The sequence below is a fragment of the Carcharhinus amblyrhynchos genome, chromosome 4 (genome assembly GCF_965287045.1).
Source record: "Carcharhinus amblyrhynchos chromosome 4, sCarAmb.v2.hapA, whole genome shotgun sequence".
NCBI classification, from domain to species: Eukaryota; Metazoa; Chordata; class Chondrichthyes; order Carcharhiniformes; family Carcharhinidae; genus Carcharhinus; species Carcharhinus amblyrhynchos.
In genome coordinates this window covers 134,725,553-134,745,066 of record NC_137327.1, presented here as the reverse complement: position 1 = coordinate 134,745,066, position 19,514 = coordinate 134,725,553, and the positions used below count along the sequence as shown (strand labels likewise).

Genomic DNA, 19,514 nt, shown 5'->3' with positions numbered 1-19,514 from the left:
CAGACAAAGCATACAGTCCATAGAGAAGAGAGTGTGCAGAATGTAATGTTACATTCCTAGCTAGGATGTAGAGAACTATCAACTTAGTGCGAGGTAGGTCCATTCAAAAGTCTGACAGTAACAGGGAAGAATCTGTTCTTGAGTTGGTTTGTACATGACCTCAGACTTTTGTATCTTTATCCCAATGGAAGGAGCTGGAAGAGAGTATGTCCGGGGTGTGTGGAGTCCTTAATTATGCTGGCTGCTTTTCCAAGGCGGGGGAAGTGTAGACAGAGTCAATGGATGGAAGGCTGGTTTGCATGATGGACTGGGCTTAGTTCACCACCCTCTAGTTTTTTGCGAGCTTGGACAGAGCAAGAGCCATACCAAGCTGTGATACAACCAGAAAGAATGCTTTCTGTGGTGCATCTATAAAAGTTGGTGAGTGTCGTAACTAACTTGCCAAATTTCCTTAGTCTTCTGAGAAAGTGGAGGCATTGGTGGGCTTTCTTAACTATAGTGTTGGCATGGGGTTGGGGGAACAACAACTTAAGAAAATGAAATCTAAAGGAAAGCGGAGATTGCTACTTTTGGTCAGAAAAACAATCCATGTTTTGTTTGGGGGATGGGGGTTAAGGGTGGCAGTGGGGGTGGAAATTGTGTTGCTTCTCAGCTTTCCTGCAGAAGGTTATGCTTTAAATGCAGCTTTAAATTTTGTGGTGATTTTTTTGCCCGGCCAATAATGCTATGTGTTCTCCAACATGAACCAATGATTGGTGCACAAAGGTGCACGTTAACTATTAAAGGCGTATGGGAAAAGGAATAGTTGTGAGCATAACGCCAGAGGATAAAGTTCCTGAGCTTGATTATTGCCCAATGTAACTCTGTCCTCCCCATTCCCCAAAGTTATTAATAGAGTTTAGTATGATGGTTTGATTTTCTGGTTTACACGTTGAAGCATTGTTTCTTGTAGCTAATTAATCAAGGCATATTGGCATCCATTGTTGTCAAGTCTTGGCCTTGTTTGCCTTGTTCGACGGAATTACTTTTGTGGAGGCCGGAAACTGAAAAATAAAAAGGCAAAGGGGAACAAATGTACATACAACTTTGCACTGAAATAGGATTTTGTGGAAAAGTTCCATTCATGAGGCAAAGGCATAGAAAATAGTGTGCCTAAGACAACCTTTTCTACCCCTGAGAGAAGGCTGGAGAGAGACACTAGGTAAATTGCTCCTTTGGATAAACAGTGCAGCTATACCAGGCCAAATGGTCTCCTGTACTGTAAACTATTATATGATTCTGTGAGACAGAAATGTTAGAAATATACAGTGAGAGTTGTTAGCATCTGAATTAGAGAGGTGAATATTTCAAGTAGACGTCTCTCCTCAGAACCTTTAGAGATCTATCCACAATGTTAATCTCTTTCAGAATCTGAGAGTGATTTTAAATGGGGATATTTACTTTTGACAACAAATGGAGTCTAATATTTAATTATGTATTAGAAGATAGTGCACTATATTTGCCAAACTTATCCTGATCAAAATAGGAATTATAATTAAAATCTGCAGTCTGTCCAATTATTGCTGAAACCTTTTTTCTGTGCTTTCGAGGTAAAACACAATTTTTCTCATTAAAGATGCATTCCAAAATGATGCTGGTATTCTATTTACAGTTATCAAGTGTAGTTATTTGAAATTAACTGTATACCCTGTGCCCTGAAATACTAACTTTATTCACGTGGGAATGTAATTTACATAATATCCACATGACTGCATTGCCCCTAAGCAATTAGGTCTTCAGTCCTCATGGAATAAATCTCATTATACGATGCACTGTGGCATTCTCTGTTTTTTACATGTATGGAATTTTTTTTATTACAAACTCTGTGGTGATCCTAATTTTAAATGTTAATCTGAATTGATGTGCAGTTTTAAAACTTGTTTATTGTTGCTGTCCTGATGTATATTTTATTTTTAACTTGATCCCTAATTTAAGGAATACAGTCTGTTCCACTTGAAAATGCATCATGTGATTTTAGCATGTGACTATTTTTCTCATCTGTTTCTATGGAAGCTTGCTCTCTTGTGTATATTAAGTATGCGCCTGGCAATCCATATGCACAGTAGGTCTTTTAATCTGTTAATTATGCAATTAAACAAGTTGACTACTGTTTACCTCACTAGCGAGTGTTAAATTTCATCATTGGATCAGTTAACCAAACAAAAATCCAATGCCTGACTGGCTTCTTGACATTCCCTATTCGTTAACGCCACTGGTAGACTTTAGAGATTCCAAGAATAATTCATGGTTTCAATCTTTGCCATTAGCTATCAGCAAGCTTGTTATTGGGCATCCATTCTACTGAGTTTTCAACGAGAGTTTATATTTGTGTAGAATCTTTAATCTAGCAAAACATCTCAAAGTTTCTCTCAGGAGTGTTATCAAATACAATTTTTGACACTGAGCCACAAGGAGATATTAAGACAGGTGGAAGTCAGAGGTAACTTTTAAGGAGCATTGTGGAGGTAGAGGGGGTTTAGGGAGGAAATTCCAGAGTTCTGGGTCTTGAAGGTATGGCCACCTATTGTAGATCAATTAAAATTGGTGATGCACAAGAGACCAAAATCAGAGGAGTGCAGAACCCTTGGAGGATCCTGGGGCTGGAGGAGATTAGAGATGGGTTGGGACAAGGCCAGTTAAAGATTTGAGGGAAAAAAAATGAGAATTTTAAAATCTAAACACTGATTAACCTAGGAACTGGTATTGGGTCAGTAAGCCCACGAATGATGGGTCTGGGTCTGAGTGAGGACCATGGCCATCAGAGTTTTGGATGTCTTTTACTGCAGATAGAATGTGGAAGGCCAACCAGGTGCACAGTGGGATAGTCCAGAGTTATCAGATGTTAACCAAATTTGGGTTCCAGCATAAATCTGTTACTCTTATTTCATGTCTTGTAATGTGAGCCAGGGCTATTTCAGGCTGCATTTAACAGTTGAATGGAATTCATTAAAATACAACTATTGGGGTTTATTTTCCTCCTTTTAAGCAGTATTACCTGGCCTTTGTTACCGCCCACTGCAGTCATATTTACAGTTAGGAACTTGTTACATTTCAGATTTGATGTATAGACAGCCATTGAATCACTGGTGATATGTTGAACATTTCTTGAGAGTTGTCTTTGGGCAAGGCATTGTCTGGGACTTGGTCATCAGGAAATTACAGAGTACTGTGGCTTTATGAAGTTTTAAATGGGTTGGACAGAAGAGATGTTAACTTGCAGGGAGTGACTGTTTTCCTTACTTAGCTTGTGTTTGATGTACTAGAATTTAAAAGCACAGAAATGCTATGCAACTTAACAGTAGATCTATGCTGGCCTCAATGCTCTCCCACTTCATCTCACCCGATCCTATATCTTTTTCTCCCTTCTGTATTTACCTAGCTTCCCCTTAGGTGTGTGATTCCTCTTCTTCTATTCATGGCACGTTTTGCCATTTTCTCTGCTGCTTGTTGTTCCTGAGAGTTTTGAGTGAATCTGAAGCCTCAGCTTATAGCAGATTCTGCTGAGGCGGAAGGGCTTTTGAGTAATGTTGCCGCACAGTAATTCAATTAACTAGTGTGATTCTGATGTGGAATGTGTCAACATTTATTTTCCAAAAACGCTTTTCTCACTATCTGAGGCAGCTGCTAATTCCTAATTTACCTGGGAAAATCCTGATGTGAAAAATTTTCCAATAATTTCACATCGCAAGTGCCATCCCTACAGATTCTGAAGTGTTTATTTTTGCTTTCCTTTTAAGTCATGCGTTATGCTTTTGTTCATATCCTATCAGCAAAAGAGGGTGGGAACATAGCAAGAAATGAGTCCGACATCTGTGCCTACGGCTTACTGGGCGATTCCTATCACTGACTACATCTGCAGAATGTGATCACATGGAGTTATTTTCTTTCCGCCATAGGCCTCCCAAAGTTTAATTGGTCTGGCACTATTAAAAAATGAATATCTGTCTGCGCTTTCAAAATCAAAATCCACAGCTGCCATTTTCTGAGATCCTGTTGTGAAGTAAATACAGAGGAACAATAAAATTCATCATTTCTCTTTTTTTTAATTCTCGCCTCTTTCTGGCCTAACAGTGATAAGAATGATTCCAGCACAAAAGGAGACCATTTGGCCCATCTAATTTATGATTTCTGAAACTTGGAGGGAAACTGAAAGAACTTAGGGAAATAGACCTGGATCTACTGAATATTGCACTGGGGCATCTGTTGGTGATGTGATAAGGAATGGCATTAGCAGAGGTCTGCAATCTGTAGGGTTGGTGGGGGTTACAATTTTTGCCCTGATTTCGCAGTATACAGTAGGTACCTGCATCAAGCTGTAAGTGAGATTTTTTTTTAAATGTAAAGACTGGCATTGTATTTTTATGATTGTATTATTTGTTTTAAAATAGGACAACCAAAGGTGCAACTGTGTACTTTAATACATATTAAAGAAGCTGCAGCTGTCAGCCTCTTTGTTGTTAAACGCAGACATGTAAATACAGTGAAGCAATGATAATACTAGCATCAGCTGCCAGCTATTAGATGTTACAGTGAATTAAATCTTCACTGCCAACTTTCTACAGCACTAAGGACTTGACATTTCAAAGTGCCTCCAGGACCTTTATTCAGGAAGCTGTAAATCAGTCAAATTATTCACTAGGTATAGTGTTCAACCTTTTGTAATGTTTGTTCCTGTGTCTTCGCAGCTCATGAATATAATGGTTCCCTTCATGTTTAAATATGCAGTAGATGAACTCAACCAAATGTCAGGTAGTGTTTTGAACCTGAATGATGCAACTAGTACAGTCATCACCATGGCAACAGCTGTCCTTATTGGCTGTAAGTAAAATATTTTAATTTGCTTGACAGATGTTGACTTTCTTACAGTGCAGGTTGCAATGAGTAGCAAATGTTTCTGGCAAGAGAATTGCAGAGATTTTTTTTCACTTTGCATAAATTTATATTATAATGTGCAGTAGTATCTTGATGTAGTGATTTGAGTTTACAGATTATATCAAAATACATGTAAATCATGCTGCTGTTGCGAAAAGAAGAAAGCGAGGCAATATGACAGGGTATTATATCTGAAAGAGTAATGGATTTGCAGTTTAAAATGTTTGTTTGAGAATACACAAGTAGGGTGGGACCTTGAGTCCACTTCATGATGACTCAATTCTTAGTTTGTTTCGCTGTTGTGGTAGAAGCTGTAATGGTGTTGGAGAACCATGTAGAATAAAAGCAGGTTTTTCCACCAAATAGTTTGTGTTGGCTTTTTGCTAGAGCTATCCAGTTAGCCCACTCCCCTGCTCTTTCCTTAGAGGCCTGAAATTCTCCCTCTGTCAAATGGATATAGACAGAATTGGATAATATGGAGAATTAGAATAGGTGAAAAATCCATGAGGCTACTGCAGCACAACATGAAATTTACAACACTGGCCATTCTGATCATTTCACTTTACTGCAGTGCTGGATCCATTATTCACAAAGAATCAGCAAAGGTCTTGACCATATGTCTTCTGTGCCAATTATACCTTCATTTTGAGAATGCTTAGCATTTGTCATTCCTTCTCTGATATTTCTCCCTTAAGGGTTTTGACCTCTTGTTGAGTTGCAGTTACCCACGTGCAAGTTGTCCTTCGGTATCTTATCCAAGCCGCAGTTAGTAACATATGAATTTTAATGGGGAATATGGTGGTCTATGCCGGTAAAAGCATTTGAGACAACAATTATTGATCAACATGAGCATAGTTATTGTCGGACTCACGGGGCGGTGCAGAAATACTTTCCAAAGAAAAGTACAGCACAGGAGTAGGCCCTTCGGCCCTCCAAGCCTGTGCTAATCATGATGCCCTAGCTAAACAAAAGAAAAAACCTTCTGCCCTTGGTCCGTATTCCTCTGTTCCCTCCCTATTCATATACCCATTCAGAAACTGTTTAAATGTGGCTAATGTGCCTGCTTCCACCACCATCACCACCTCTTGCAGATTGATTTAAGCATCCACCACACTCTGCATGGAAAACTTCCCTCGCATATCTTAAACTTCCCCCTCTTACCTTGAACTGTGCCCCCTTGTAATTGACACTTCCACCCTGGGAAAAAGCCTCTGACTATCCATCCTGTCTATACCTCTCGTAGTTTTGTAGACCTCAGTTTCCATCTTTCCAGTGAAAACAATACTAGTTTATTCAACCTCATAACCAACATCCTTGAGACCAGGCAACATCCTGGTGAACCTTCTTTGCACCTTTCCAAAACTTTCACATCCTTTTGCTGGTGTAATTACCGGAATTGCAATACTCCAAATGCGGCCTAACCAAGATTGTATATAACTGCAACATTATTTCCCAACTTTTGTACTCAGTGCCCCAGCTGATGAAGGCAAGTATGCCATATGCTGTCTTAATCACCTTGGCCACCTGTGCTGCCACTTTTAGGGAACTGTGGATCTGAATGCCCAGATCACGCTGTATTTTAATATTCCTAAGGGCTCTGTCATAAGGAGAGGCGATGGCCTAGTGATACTATCGCTAGGAATCCAGAAACTTAGCTAATGTTCTGGGGACCCGGGTTCAAATCCTGCCACGGCAGATGGTGGAATTTGTATTCAATGAAAAATATCTAGATGACCATGAAAGCATTGTCAATTGTCAGAAAAACCCACATGGCAATGTCCGTTTAGGGAAGGAAATCGGCCATCGTTACCTGATCTGGCCTACATGTGACTCCAGAGCTACAGCAGTGTGGTTGACTTTCAATTGCTCTTGGGCAACCAGCGATGGGCAATAAATACTGGTCAGTCAATGATGCCCATATCCCACAAATGAATAAAAAATAAATAAATTTGCAGTATAATCCATACCTAAACTTGATCCTCCAAAATGCATCACCTCACATTTGCCCAGATTAAATTCCATTTGCCGTTTCTGTGCCCAGATCTCCAATCTATTTATATCCTCTGCTGATCACCAGCGTTATCAGCAACTTTCCAATATCTATCCTGTCCTGGCCCAAAGCCAGTAGTGATGAAGCCATTTGTAATATACTCCTTGTGACCCCACTGGATCAACTGAGTTAACAATTGTTGAAGTTTGTGTTCCTTTTGGTATGTGGCGCTCAGCAACCTGTAAAATAATGGTTGTGCTGCATTTTTGCTAATGCAACGCATGTGTGACAAAGACCACAATCTCTCCATGCAGGAAGTAACCTTGAAATGATGATATATATGTTTCAAAAAGCCAATTCAAATCTTCTGAAATTCCTTTGCAGATGGTGTTTCGAGAGTTTGTGCAGCCGCCTTCAATGAACTCCGGAATGCTGTCTTTGGCAAAGTAGCTCAAAGTTCTATCAGGCGAATAGCCAAAAATGTCTTCCTGCACTTGCACAACTTAGATTTGAGTTTCCATCTCAGCAGGCAGACGGGTGCACTCTCAAAAGCCATCGACAGAGGGACTAGAGGTATCAGTTTTGTGCTGAGCGCCTTGGTGTTTAATCTAGGTCCCACCATCTTTGAAGTACTGCTTGTCAGTGGCATCCTGGTAAGTTTTGCACTTGATCTGGTTTTGGTAGATGAAATAGTGCAGAGGATAATCAGCCACTAATGTATTTCTGAATTACAGAAACCATTTCTTGGGGAAGATGAGAAAATGTTCTGTTAATTTTCTTTGCACCTTATGCATCCTCAGCCATTGTGTACTACCGGCTGACAAGAAGTGAGCAGGAAATCTCCTGGATCTTCTGCCAATATTGTCATATTTTTGACCGAGGAAAATAAAATGAAAGAGTGATGGTTCATAGGCAGGTGCTGCCAAGGTTGAAAACTAACTGGGTAAATCAGAAATTTGTGTATCAGTGACAGAGTTTTTGGAAACCTAGTTTTGCAGGAGGAAGGAAAATTGAATGAGATAAGGAATGCTGTAGGCTTGAGGTCCCAGCAAAGAATGAGTTAAAATAGATTGTGATTTTTCTTAATTTCAATAGTTGTAATTTCAATATAATTATAATGTAAGAGGAAGGAGAAGATGCAGATTTTTTTTAAGGAATGAGAGGAAAGTTTTGCTGAAGTTGGCAATACCAGTTTTGATGTAAAATAGAGAGTGATTAAAGGTAGCCATGGAGAGGGAAATTGGCTAAAAATTCAAGAGCAATTGCCCATTTGAAAAACTAACTTCTTTGAACTCCAAAAATGTGAGGAAAAAAATAGGACAATTGTTCGTGGTGTGATTGCAAAACTCTAGTCTTAGGACAATTTATTCACTGGCAAAAATGTTGGGCGTAAATAATGGAGCTAAGCTGCTGGAAATCAGCTTTAGAAATGGAAACGTCAGACAGGGATGGAGCGAATGTTATTAGCTGCCAAGTGACATGCAAAGCTGGCCTTGGATGGCGTCCTTTTCCTAGGTATAGATGTTGCTTGGACATTCAATTTGGAAACATAGGCGCGTAGGGAATTGCAAGCTGACTCTTCATTCTCCCAGTCCACAGTACACCGTTGCCCATGACCATTGACCGTTCCTGCTGATGCACTGGGAAATTAGTCTGTGACTGAGGAAACATGAATATGTTTGTTTTCATGGTGTGGAAGGCAATTTTTTAAAAAAGGTGTGCAATGTTTAAGAATGTTTACCAAATTCAAAATACACTGCATCATCTTAAGTGACTTCCATCACAAACTGAGAGAGTAATTGGTGACTGTAGGCCACTTAGCTTCTCAACTCAATCATTGTGAGACAGTAAACATCTCAATTTAAAAAATACAGATAAAATAGATGGGAAAGATTAGTAGTGTGGTAATTCAGCTGAGATTGGTCAGCATGTTTTCATGATTCAGTTGTGATTTTCAAAAAAGAGAATAAATTTGCTGAGCCATGGGTAAAAGGCAGGGCAGCAGGAGTTGCTAATGGAGTTGCTCTTACAGATGTGGCACAGGCACAACAAGCTGAATGGCTTTATCCTGTGCTGTAACAATTCTTCTATCCATTCTATGATGTCAGCCAATCTGCAGCAGGAAACTAAATTTTGGTCTACAACTATTGTGCAGTCAGTAACAGTTTGTATTAATCATCCTGAAGGAAGAAAGATCTTGCGTTAATATAGCATCTCATCACGTGCTTTGGAAGTACAAAAGTCCTTTATGACCAATGGATTGAATGAAGATTTTTTTCCCCAAAATAAGAAAGAGCTAGGTCCAATTTATTGACTCTTTCTCACTTACGTAGAAATAAAATAACCTGGCACTTGTCTAATGGAAGTTTATTCATTAACACAGTGGGTCAAATCAGTGTTGATGTTGTAATACATTATTCAAGCTTGTATGCAAAAATCTGCATTTTCCAAAGTTGTTTTGTTTTAATTATAAGTGTTGAATATGACTATAATAAATGTTAAATTATGAGCTGGAAATGTTTCACCTTTTTAATGTTTCTTACAGTATTATAGATGTGGTGGACAATATGCATTGATAACACTGGGGACTTTAACTGCGTATTCAGCTTTTACTATTGGCATCACACAGTGGAGGTACTATAGTAATGTTAAATTTGTTAATTTCATAGTTTTCTTCATGCCTGCCAGTGTCTTTACTTGGTGACTTTGCAATATTAATGTCTCACTTGCAGGACTCGATTCCGAATCGAAATGAATAAGGCTGATAATGATGCAGGCAATGCTGCAATAGACTCACTCCTGAATTATGAGACTGTGAAGGTTAGATGTGTTGAATTGTGTGTTTTTACAATTTTGGACAGTCTTGTATTGAAAACAAAAGGAAAATCCAGCTCTAAGATGACACAATTTGAATTGTTATATTCCCCTTTTGTTACAGTTCTCAGTAATGTAGAAGTGTTGTAAAATAATTAACACCTCCAGCATTTCCCCTAGCATTAATAAAACTGTATAAATTGAGTTTGCATTTCATCTGATTTCCTTATGAACTGTGGGCTATTTAAATTATGTATTTCAAAGTTTGTGATTGTTAGAATGTCCAGAAATACGTATTAAACAAAGTTGGTAAATTCAGTTGCTGCAGTGACTGTTTTGGATGCAGGAATTATACAGTGACCTCATTCTGCAATGTAGGGATTCTGTGAGAGGGTCAACTTTCTTGGGGAAAATGAGATAATGTTCTACTAATTTTCTTTGCACCTTTTGCATCTTCAGCCATTGTGTACTACTGGCTGACACGAAGTGAGCAGGAAATCTCCTGGATGGCCTTAGTTCTTGTCTTTAGTTTTTAGATTGCTGCCAGACTGGTGGATGGAAATGGCTGGCCTTATTGCATCTATCTTTAGCAAATGTTGGTAGAGCATCGACCAAAATGAGCCCTCTCTCTGAACAAGGTTCACCAGTAGATCTGTGGTAGGACATCTACACCATTCCACAAACCACTCTCCTTTAGCGATGACAATGCATTGGCTGTAAACGTCTATGACGCTATAACTAAAGCTCTGGCAGGAAGAGAAAATTTGGATTCTATGCATCAATGTTGAGGAGGAGAAAATTAAACCAGGTTCCTACTGCTGATTGTTATGCAATGAATTCTAAAGCTGATCATTGGATGACAAAATTGGTATTGGCCATGATGCCCCCTGTAGTTAAATTGCCATGTAGCCAATGCACAAGTGAAAAATTTGGAAGGCTATTGGAGACTGACATCCATAAGATAACCTAACAAAGATCCAGTGCCTTTGGGAAAAGAACAAAGCAGAAAACCAAAGAATAGGCGAGAGTAATTTCAGTGTGCATCATTTGGAAGAGGCATTTCATTTTGAAGAAAGCCTGCCATAAAGTTGGACTTCTACATGTTTCTTGTTTTCTCTAAACGCAAGTTTTTTTTTTATTGTTCAAACCCATTCTAAATTAGCATGAGTCCCATGGTTTAAATTTCTTTTGCAGTATTTCAACAATGAGAAATATGAAGCGGAGAAATATGATGGATACTTGAAGACTTATGAAACTGCATCTCTGAAGACAGCCTCAAGTCTTGCAGCACTGAACTTTGGTCAGAATCTTATCTTCAGCTTGGGTCTGACTGGAATCATGTTACTTGCAAGTCAAGGCATCCTCTCAGGTACTCCAGTCAAACTGGCTAATGTATTTAAAGATATATAGCCTGCACTTTTGAATGAGTTATCCTTTGGTGTGGTGTTCTTCTCTTTCCCTTTCCTGTTAGTTAATGTATAATTTGTACAATTCATTGACAATGTGTTGGGTTCAAGCCCATAGCTTTTTGAGTATTTTTGGAGCCACATTCATCCAAGCAGGTAGAGAGAATTCCATCACACACTTGACTTGTGCCTCGTAGATGGTGGACAGCTTTTGGGAAAGCAAATTATTTGCCTTGGAATTCTCAGCCTCGGACCGGCGCTTGCAGTCGCAGTATTTGTTATGGCTGGTCCAGTTTCATTTCTGATCGAGGGTAACCCTCAGAATGTTGATGGTTGATGGTAATGTCATTAAATGTCTTGGAGATAGAGTTGGATTCTTTCTTGTTGGAGATGGGCATTGCCGAGCTTGTGTGAGTGAATGGTGCATGTCATTTATCAGCCCAAGCCTGAATGTTGCATTTTGACATGGAGTGTTTCAGTATCTGAGGAATTACAAATGGTACTGAATATTGTGAAATCATCAGTGAACATCCCCATTTCTACCCAGTTAAATTCACCACCTTTGAGCTGAATAATGCAAATGTTATGCACTATTCAGATCATATTCATATTGCTTATATTTCTTCAAGTTGAATTGAATTTAAATCAATATAAAACCTATTCTTTTATAGGTGCACTAACAGTTGGAGACCTGGTGATGGTAAATGGACTGCTTTTCCAATTGTCTCTTCCCTTAAATTTCCTGGGCACGGTGTATAGAGAGACACGACAGGCGCTAATAGACATGAACACTTTGTTTACCTTGCTGAGTGTTGACTCAAAGATCAAGGTAAAGTGTTATAGTTCTTGAAAATCAATGGTATAGTTTTCTTAACTTCCAGTTTTTTAGCCAGAAATTGTGCAAGTATTCCATAAGTTAATTTGAAAATCTTTAATTTGAGATTGTTTGTTCAATTTTTATGAATGTCTCAATGGCGTGTCACCTTCTGTTTTTAATTTGCTCTGAGTGTTGCTTCTGACTCAGTAAAACAACTTTTTTGTGGGGGCTTTTTAGGATATTGCAAAGGCCCCAGAACTTCAGATTTCTCCTGCGAAATCTACAATCACTTTTGAAGATGTTTACTTTGAATATATCAATGGTCACAAAGTCCTCGATGGAGTCTCCTTTGAAGTTCCTGCTGGAAAGAAAGTGGCAATTGTCGGTGGCAGTGGTTCTGGGTAGGTGATCATTTACACTGGCAATCTTGGCATGTAAAATTTTTGGTTTTTTTTAGTTTATTCATCTCTTGAATTTTGAATGCTTTCTCACATGTTCCCCCCCAAAACTCACTAATGGACAGGAGTTGGGCTGTAATGGTCAGTAGCGGGGCCCTTTTTTAACAGACTAATGATCCCACTAATACTGCTTAGTTCAATTTACCTAAGAAGTTGAACCAGGGGCTTCTCTAACAAACAGTAGTCTGTAGCTGCTGCAATTTTTCTTGTTCCTTTTAGTTTCTCTTTCATTTGAAAATCAACCTTTTAAAAATGCTGTTCTAGTTATTCATTTATCAACAGTTAGCCTCTGACCAGCAAAGCGTTGGTGATTTCAGCTGCTAGCACAGGGGTGTCAGATGTCTATGTCATGTTCTGAATAAGTTTTTTTTAAAAAAAACCCAAGACGATTTGAAAGGCCAAAGCTACAGTATTTGGTTTCCGCAATTAACTCCATAGAAGCTCTACAATGCAGAAATGGCCATTTGGCCCATTGAACCTGCACTGATAACAATCCCACCCAGGTCCTATCCCTGTAACCCCACATATTTATCCTTCTAGTTCCCTGACACTATAGGGCAATTTAGCATGGCCAATCAACCTATCCCATACATCTTTGGATTGTGGGAGGAAACCCACGCAGACATGGAGAGAATGTGCAAACTCCACGCAGTCACCTGAGGCTAGAATCAAACCTGGGTCCTTGGCGCTGTGATGCAGCAATGCTAACCACTGTTCCACTATGCTGCCCTAACTCCATTCTCATGGCACTGATTCCAACCCTCTTCCTGACCATTTTCACAATTTGAACCCGGTCATGCAAAATCCTTAGTATTGTTACCTTTGTAGAGATGAGCTTCAAACTCTATCACCTAGTGTATTAATTTTTACCACCTGAATATCAATAGCCTACATCCTTACCTCACTTCTCCTACTATCAAAGTTTTTATTTGTATTTCTTTCACTTGATCTGCAATGTTCTCCTTGGAAAGTTCCTTTCATCACCTTTCCTGAACTCCCAGTGTTTCACAAGCACATGGCATATATCCTACTTCACACTGAGACAGCCTTGTCCTTGCATGCCTCGTTGTTCTTAATCCCTAAGATGCCCTGGTTTATAATCACTCCACAGTTGTTTAACCCTTTGCCTCTGGCCTTCTGTGCACCCCACTCTCTTTGCTCCACAATTGATGTCGGAGTATCCAGTTGCCTTGACCCAACACATTTATTCATTCATTAAACCTTTCTGCCTCTGTTTCTTTCTCCAGTTTCAGAATTATCTTCAAAGTTTAATTTGTTGACCAAATTCTTCCAAACTTTGGGCTTGATGGATGTCCAGAAAGTTTAATCTGCTGGGTAATTAATTTACATGAGTAAAAGTAATTCAAAATTTTGAAAATAAGTTCTAAGTACCAGTCTACCTATCCCTATCTTGTAAGACTGTACTGAGGCAGCAGTATACTAATGTTCATAAAACAAAGGTATTTTAAAACAAAACCTGAAAGAGTTCCCAAATACTGTTAGGAAGTAATAACATTAAGCCATGTATGTTGTTTTCCTTCAAATGTCAAATAACATTATGCAAAGCTGTACATAGAATTACATAGTCTAATGCACAGAAAAAGATCCGTTGAGCCAACTGGTTCACATGAACTCTCTCCTACCTCTTTTTCGAACTCTTATCAGTTCTGTTTGAAGGTCATCAGCTGAAAGGTTTACTGTATTTTCTCCTTCCACAGATGCCGGTCCTGCTGAGAATTTCATTGTTTTTCCTAGCGGCATATCTTTCTATTCCTTTCCTGTCTAACTTAATTTGTTTCCTCTTGTTGCCTCAGCTACCCTCCCTGGTAGTGAATTTCATAATCTTGCCACCTCTTGGGGAATTCAGAGGATCCTTCTCTGTGCACTGCAGAGGCAACCAGCATGAATATTATTAAAATCTATTCCTGCTGGAGAGGCTGAAATCAGCGCACTGAGCAGGCCACTGTGCAAGCACCGATCTGTCAGTGCCAAAATCGGTGCATGTGCAGTGACCCTGCACTGATGGCCTCCAGATTGCTGGCCAGTTCAATCTCTGGCCCTCTTCCTGCCCATTCCTGGGCCCACCCCAGCCCAATCTCCAGGCTCTCCCCCCACCTCCACCAATTGCCTCCTGGGACCCGCCCTCCCCATCAGGCACTGTCCCATGCCTGATGGGCAGTGCCAAGGTGCCCCCTGAGCATTGGCATTTTATCCCTAGGCAGTGCCAGGGTGTCAATGCCTCGGGGGGGGGGGGGGGGGGGGGGGGGGGGGCCTCACCACCTCCTCACCTCCCTGGCTCCTGAGCTCCAAATTCCCACCCCCTTCACCCCAGTGGGATCTGGCCACTAGTTCCCCAAAAGTGGGGAGTTACTGTAAACCCGGCTGGAGTGAAATGCTCCCAAGGACGAGGGAAGAGGCTAGCGGGCCCATAGACTTCAGTTCCGGCCTGCTAATTTCATTTAAACCACATGCAAAGTAAGATTAAAATTAATTCCAGGTCTCCCTGCCGATTTCCAGGGCAGAGCAGATGCCGCTGGAAATCCGGCACTGGGAGATGCTATCCTGTGTGTCAGCACAGTGAGATTCTCCTGGTCTGCTGTGCTAAAATATTGGCGCAGCAGAATGGGAGAATCACGGCCTTTGGCTCTGTCCTCAACCCTTCATATTCTTGAAAACCTCTAGCAGGAACCCATCATTCTTCTTTTTTAGAGCAGTGTGCCCCAGCTTGTTCAACCTTTCCTAATATAAGTATCCTCACAGTTTGCTATAATTCTAAGAAATCTTTTGTGTGCCTTCTCCAGTGCCTCTGTACCCTTTTTTTAATCATATGGAGACCGGAACTGTGCTTAATATTTCAAGCTTAATGGAACTATTCTGATTTTTTTGTTTTAATAATCTATTCTACTGGAAGTAAAGCCGAGTGCTTTGTTTGCCTTTTTTTAAATGGGCTTATAACCATGGCATTACTTTTAGCAATCTGTGTAACATTACACCCTAGACCCTTTTGTTCTTGTCATTTGGACAAAACAGTCCAGACAAAAAGCATCATCTCACATTTAACTATATTGACATTTATTTGCAAATTACAGGCCCATTCTCGTACCTCTGATTCCCACGTTCAAAACATTTTATGTAAATTGTGAACAGCAGTGGGTCAGTGTGGAATGCTCCTTCTCACTTTTTGACGATCAGAATAGTTACCCATAATTGTTTTTTGTTTTGTAGCTAACTTTCTATCCTCTCTGCTATTTATCCCCTGACTCCACATGCTCTGACCTTAGTCAGAAGTCTATAATGCAGTACCTGGGAGAAAACCTTTTGAAAATCCAAGATGTATCACTGAACTAGTCTATTCATCTGTTACTTCAAAAAGTTCAATATAGTTGGTCAATCCCCTTTTTATTTTAATTTTTATAAGCAGATGTTCTATTGTATCATTTAGTCAATAATCCATTATTTATTATACAAATGTTAAGCTAACTTATCTTTAGTTTCCTGGAATTAGATTCACATATTTTAAAACCGACAGAGAATATTATCCATCTCCCAGTCTTCTGGCACTATTCCTTTTCTAATGAGTTTTAATATTTAAAGTTTATTTAATAGTGTTGCAAGTAGGCTTGCGTTCCAACAGTCATTGCAAAACGCTGCATTGAAGTTACTGTGAAAATCCCCTAGTCACCACACTCAGTTGCCTGTTTGCTACAAATTTAGCATGGCCAGTGCTCCTAGCCAACACATCTTTCTTCTGTGGGAGGAAACCACCAGGAGAAAACTTACACAGACGCATGGAAAACGTGCAGACTCTGCACAGACAGTGACCCAAGCTGGGAATCGAAACTGGGTCCCTGGTGCTGTGAGGCAGCAGTGCCACCAGATTTATGTAATTGTCTGTCTCCAACTATTTAGATGCATGAATACAATCCATCCAAGATTTAATTCTCTCAAGTTTTAGTGATTGTCCCCATCACCGCCCTTTTCTATCTTAAATGTCTTTAACTTGTTTGATTTATGCTAATATTTAGTCCATCCTGCATGCATCAGTATTTACCAGCGATACCATCCAATTTATAATTCTATAAAGTCATGGAAAAGAATCCTCTAATATTGATCATTTAATAGTTTCAGTCATGTTATGCCAAAACTTTGTCTTATATAATTGTACAAATTTTACATGGTTTAGGAAAAGCACAATAGTGAGGTTGCTGTTCCGTTTCTTCGAACCTCAGAATGGGAACATTTACGTGGCTGGTCAGAATATTAAAGACATCAGTTTGCAAAGCTTGCGCAGAACCATTGGTGTTGTACCACAGGTAAAAATTATTGCTAATGTTTTTCAGCGTTATTCATTCAGCAAAATGCATTGAATGGATTTAAATGTCTTTGTTTAATGCTATTGCGAATATCTAGTTCATGCTTCATATTAAACTATTAGAGATAGTGTTTAGTTCTGGGAAGATCATTCTTGTAAAGGCAAGGTAATTAAAGTGTTGGGCTTTAGTAGTTACCAGAAAACCTAAAGAAATGGCAATTCAGAAGATTATCGATTTTTGTTTAAAGGCAAAATAGAAGAGATAAGAGTTATAAAACATCAAGCGGGCTTCCTTAGCTGGAGAAATTGTATATTCAGGGTCATTAGCTTAAAGGTCAGTTTGAGGATAGCCCAGAGCAATCTGTTGTGACAGAAACCAAAAGAGAAAATGTTGGAAAAGCTCAGGTTTGGCAGCATCTATAAGGAGAGAAAAGAGCTGGCGTTTCAAGTCCAGATGACAAAAGGCATAGAAAGTGGGAAGTAGTCATCCAGCATTGTGAGGGAATGGAAGATGAGTTATAACTGCAGAAACCAGAGTAAAGGGCTGCTAACGGCAGTGCATAGAGAGAATAAAGGGTGTGAATGGCCAAACTCTCAGATAAGTTAGCCCAGATGACCTGCACAGTAAGCAGAGTAAAACCCCAGCCTCATCAACTGCATGGATGGCAGATGAGGCTTAATCTCAGTTTGAATCTTCTGAGGAACAAAAACTTGAAGCTTGCCGAGTTTGAATCTAGTGGGAGAATTTACAGTGGACTTCATAAGTGTCTTATCGCAAAATAAAGTATCCAGCTGATTAATCTGGACGTGTTGGAAAAGTAACCAAAATAAAGGGACTGAGGCACCTGTAGTCGAGTGATGGTAAATGAAAGTTTTTCTTCTGAGAATGACTGGAACTGAGAGGGGTTCTCCAGAGGACTGTGGCAGACTTGTAGATGGCCCCCTATAGAAGTAAATAACTTGATTGATGTGTCTTAAAAGAGAATTCTGCAGAGGTAGTAGAAAGTAAACCAGAATGCAAACATAAGAAATAGGAGCAGGAGTAGGCCATCTAGCCCCTCGAGCCTGCCCCGCCATTCAATAAGATCATGTCTGATCTGAAGTGGATCAATTCCACTTTCCTGCTTTCTCCCCATAACCCTTAATTCTCTTGTCTATCAGAAACCTATCTACCCGTGACTTAAATATATTCAGCAAGGTAGCCTCCACCACTTCAATGGGCAGAGAGTTCCAGAAACTCAGCACCCTTTGAGTGAAGAAGTTCCTCCTCAACTCCGATCTAAACTGCACCCCTCCCCCTTTATTTTGAGACTGTGCCCTCTAGTTCTGCTATCCTTTCTAAGTGGGAATAATCTCTCTATCTCTACCCTATCCATCCCCTTCATTATCTTTTATGTCTCTATAAGATCCCCCATCAGCCTTCTAAACTCTAACGAGTACAGACCCAGTCTATTCAAACAGTTCTAAACCATATTGTCTTTTATGTAAAAAAAAAGTTTTTAGAAAAATCTTGTGGCATAGTTCTATTGGCAAGGTATTTGGATTTGTTTTTAATCCTAACCCGATTGTAGCAACATAGATTTGACATACATGGACCAGAGGGGGTGGGTGAGCACAACTGACATGCTAAGAATTTGTGATGTGGAGATGCCGGCGTTGGACTGGGGTAAACACAGTAAGAAGTCTGACAACACCAGGTTTAAGTCCAACCGATTTATTTGATAGTAAACTCTTGAGTTTACTATCAAACTTAAACCTGGCGTGGTCAGACTTCTTACTATGCTAAGAATTCACAGAAGAATCGTCCTACTCGGTGATTAAATAACATATCATTCATTGCTTTATGAATATTGTCAGCCGAGTTGTTGAATGTTTCTAGTTGCACAGCAATGGTCTGAATGATTTTAGCTTTGGGCAATTCTAACTTCTGAAGCCCAACTTGAAGCTGACTACAACAACAGATGGTAGGCTGCTTTTTTTTTCTGGTTTGGAATAATTTAACTGCATAAATACATTAGTTATGTTGCATTCTTGTGAATTTTGTCTTGCATGCTAATCTTCTGAGGTTTCATAAATGTGTTAGCTATATGCGACAATTCTTTGATTTAGTGCATCTTTTAGTTAGGAACCATTTTGAAGTCTTGGCTGGGCCACTAGATGGAGTGTTTAAATGCTGCAGGCTTTGTACAGAAGCATGTGTTTAATGGGCTTTGCCGTTTGAAGAGTTCAGAGATAATGTTGGAAAAGCTAAGACCTGCTTATTGGCTCTTATCATTTCAAATGGTAGCTGCTTTGAAGCATTTTGGAATAGCTTTCTGCGTTAGAGGTGCTATGTAACTTCAAATTAATTTTGTTTTCAAAAATTTACTTGATAAGTGTGCAATATCTCCAAGTAGCTTTTTCATTCTGAGCTCAGTTTATCTAATATATTGATTATACTAGGAATTCTGTGATGTGGAAGGTACCCATTTAGTCTCTTGTATGGTACATGACCAGACAGGCCCATATAGTTCGAACTTCCATCTCTCGTGTTTGCTGAATTCACTGATTGTGGCAAATAGATTCTTCAAATAATGCCCCTAGGGTGTGAAGGAAGTAAACCAGCCAGGATTTCTGTTCCTAATCAGTGTCCAGTGTTTGCTGGCGAAAACATGGATGTAGACAGGGTTGAGATTTATGATCAAATATCCTACCAGAATTTATAATGTATTGTTTGCACAATGGCCATTTGGCTTTGTTAAAGGCTTGTTGAAATCTGCGGAGCTACAGCTTAGAAGAGAGAACATTTTCAAGGAAAGAAATAGAG

At 39.6% G+C, this 19,514-nt stretch overlaps 1 protein-coding gene across 1 annotated transcript in view; it reads left to right on the top strand.

The window, feature by feature from the left end:
- Positions 1-19,514, top strand: part of abcb7 (ATP-binding cassette, sub-family B (MDR/TAP), member 7) — a 65,245-nt gene that overhangs the window by 28,926 nt on the left and 16,805 nt on the right. Inside the window, exons 5-12 of the mRNA XM_080187916.1 lie at positions 4,725-4,857; positions 7,286-7,554; positions 9,447-9,535; positions 9,634-9,721; positions 10,910-11,084; positions 11,793-11,950; positions 12,176-12,339; positions 16,580-16,709. Coding sequence (XP_080044042.1) covers positions 4,725-4,857; positions 7,286-7,554; positions 9,447-9,535; positions 9,634-9,721; positions 10,910-11,084; positions 11,793-11,950; positions 12,176-12,339; positions 16,580-16,709 — 1,206 coding nt within the window. The remainder of the gene's footprint in view (positions 1-4,724; positions 4,858-7,285; positions 7,555-9,446; positions 9,536-9,633; positions 9,722-10,909; positions 11,085-11,792; positions 11,951-12,175; positions 12,340-16,579; positions 16,710-19,514) is intronic.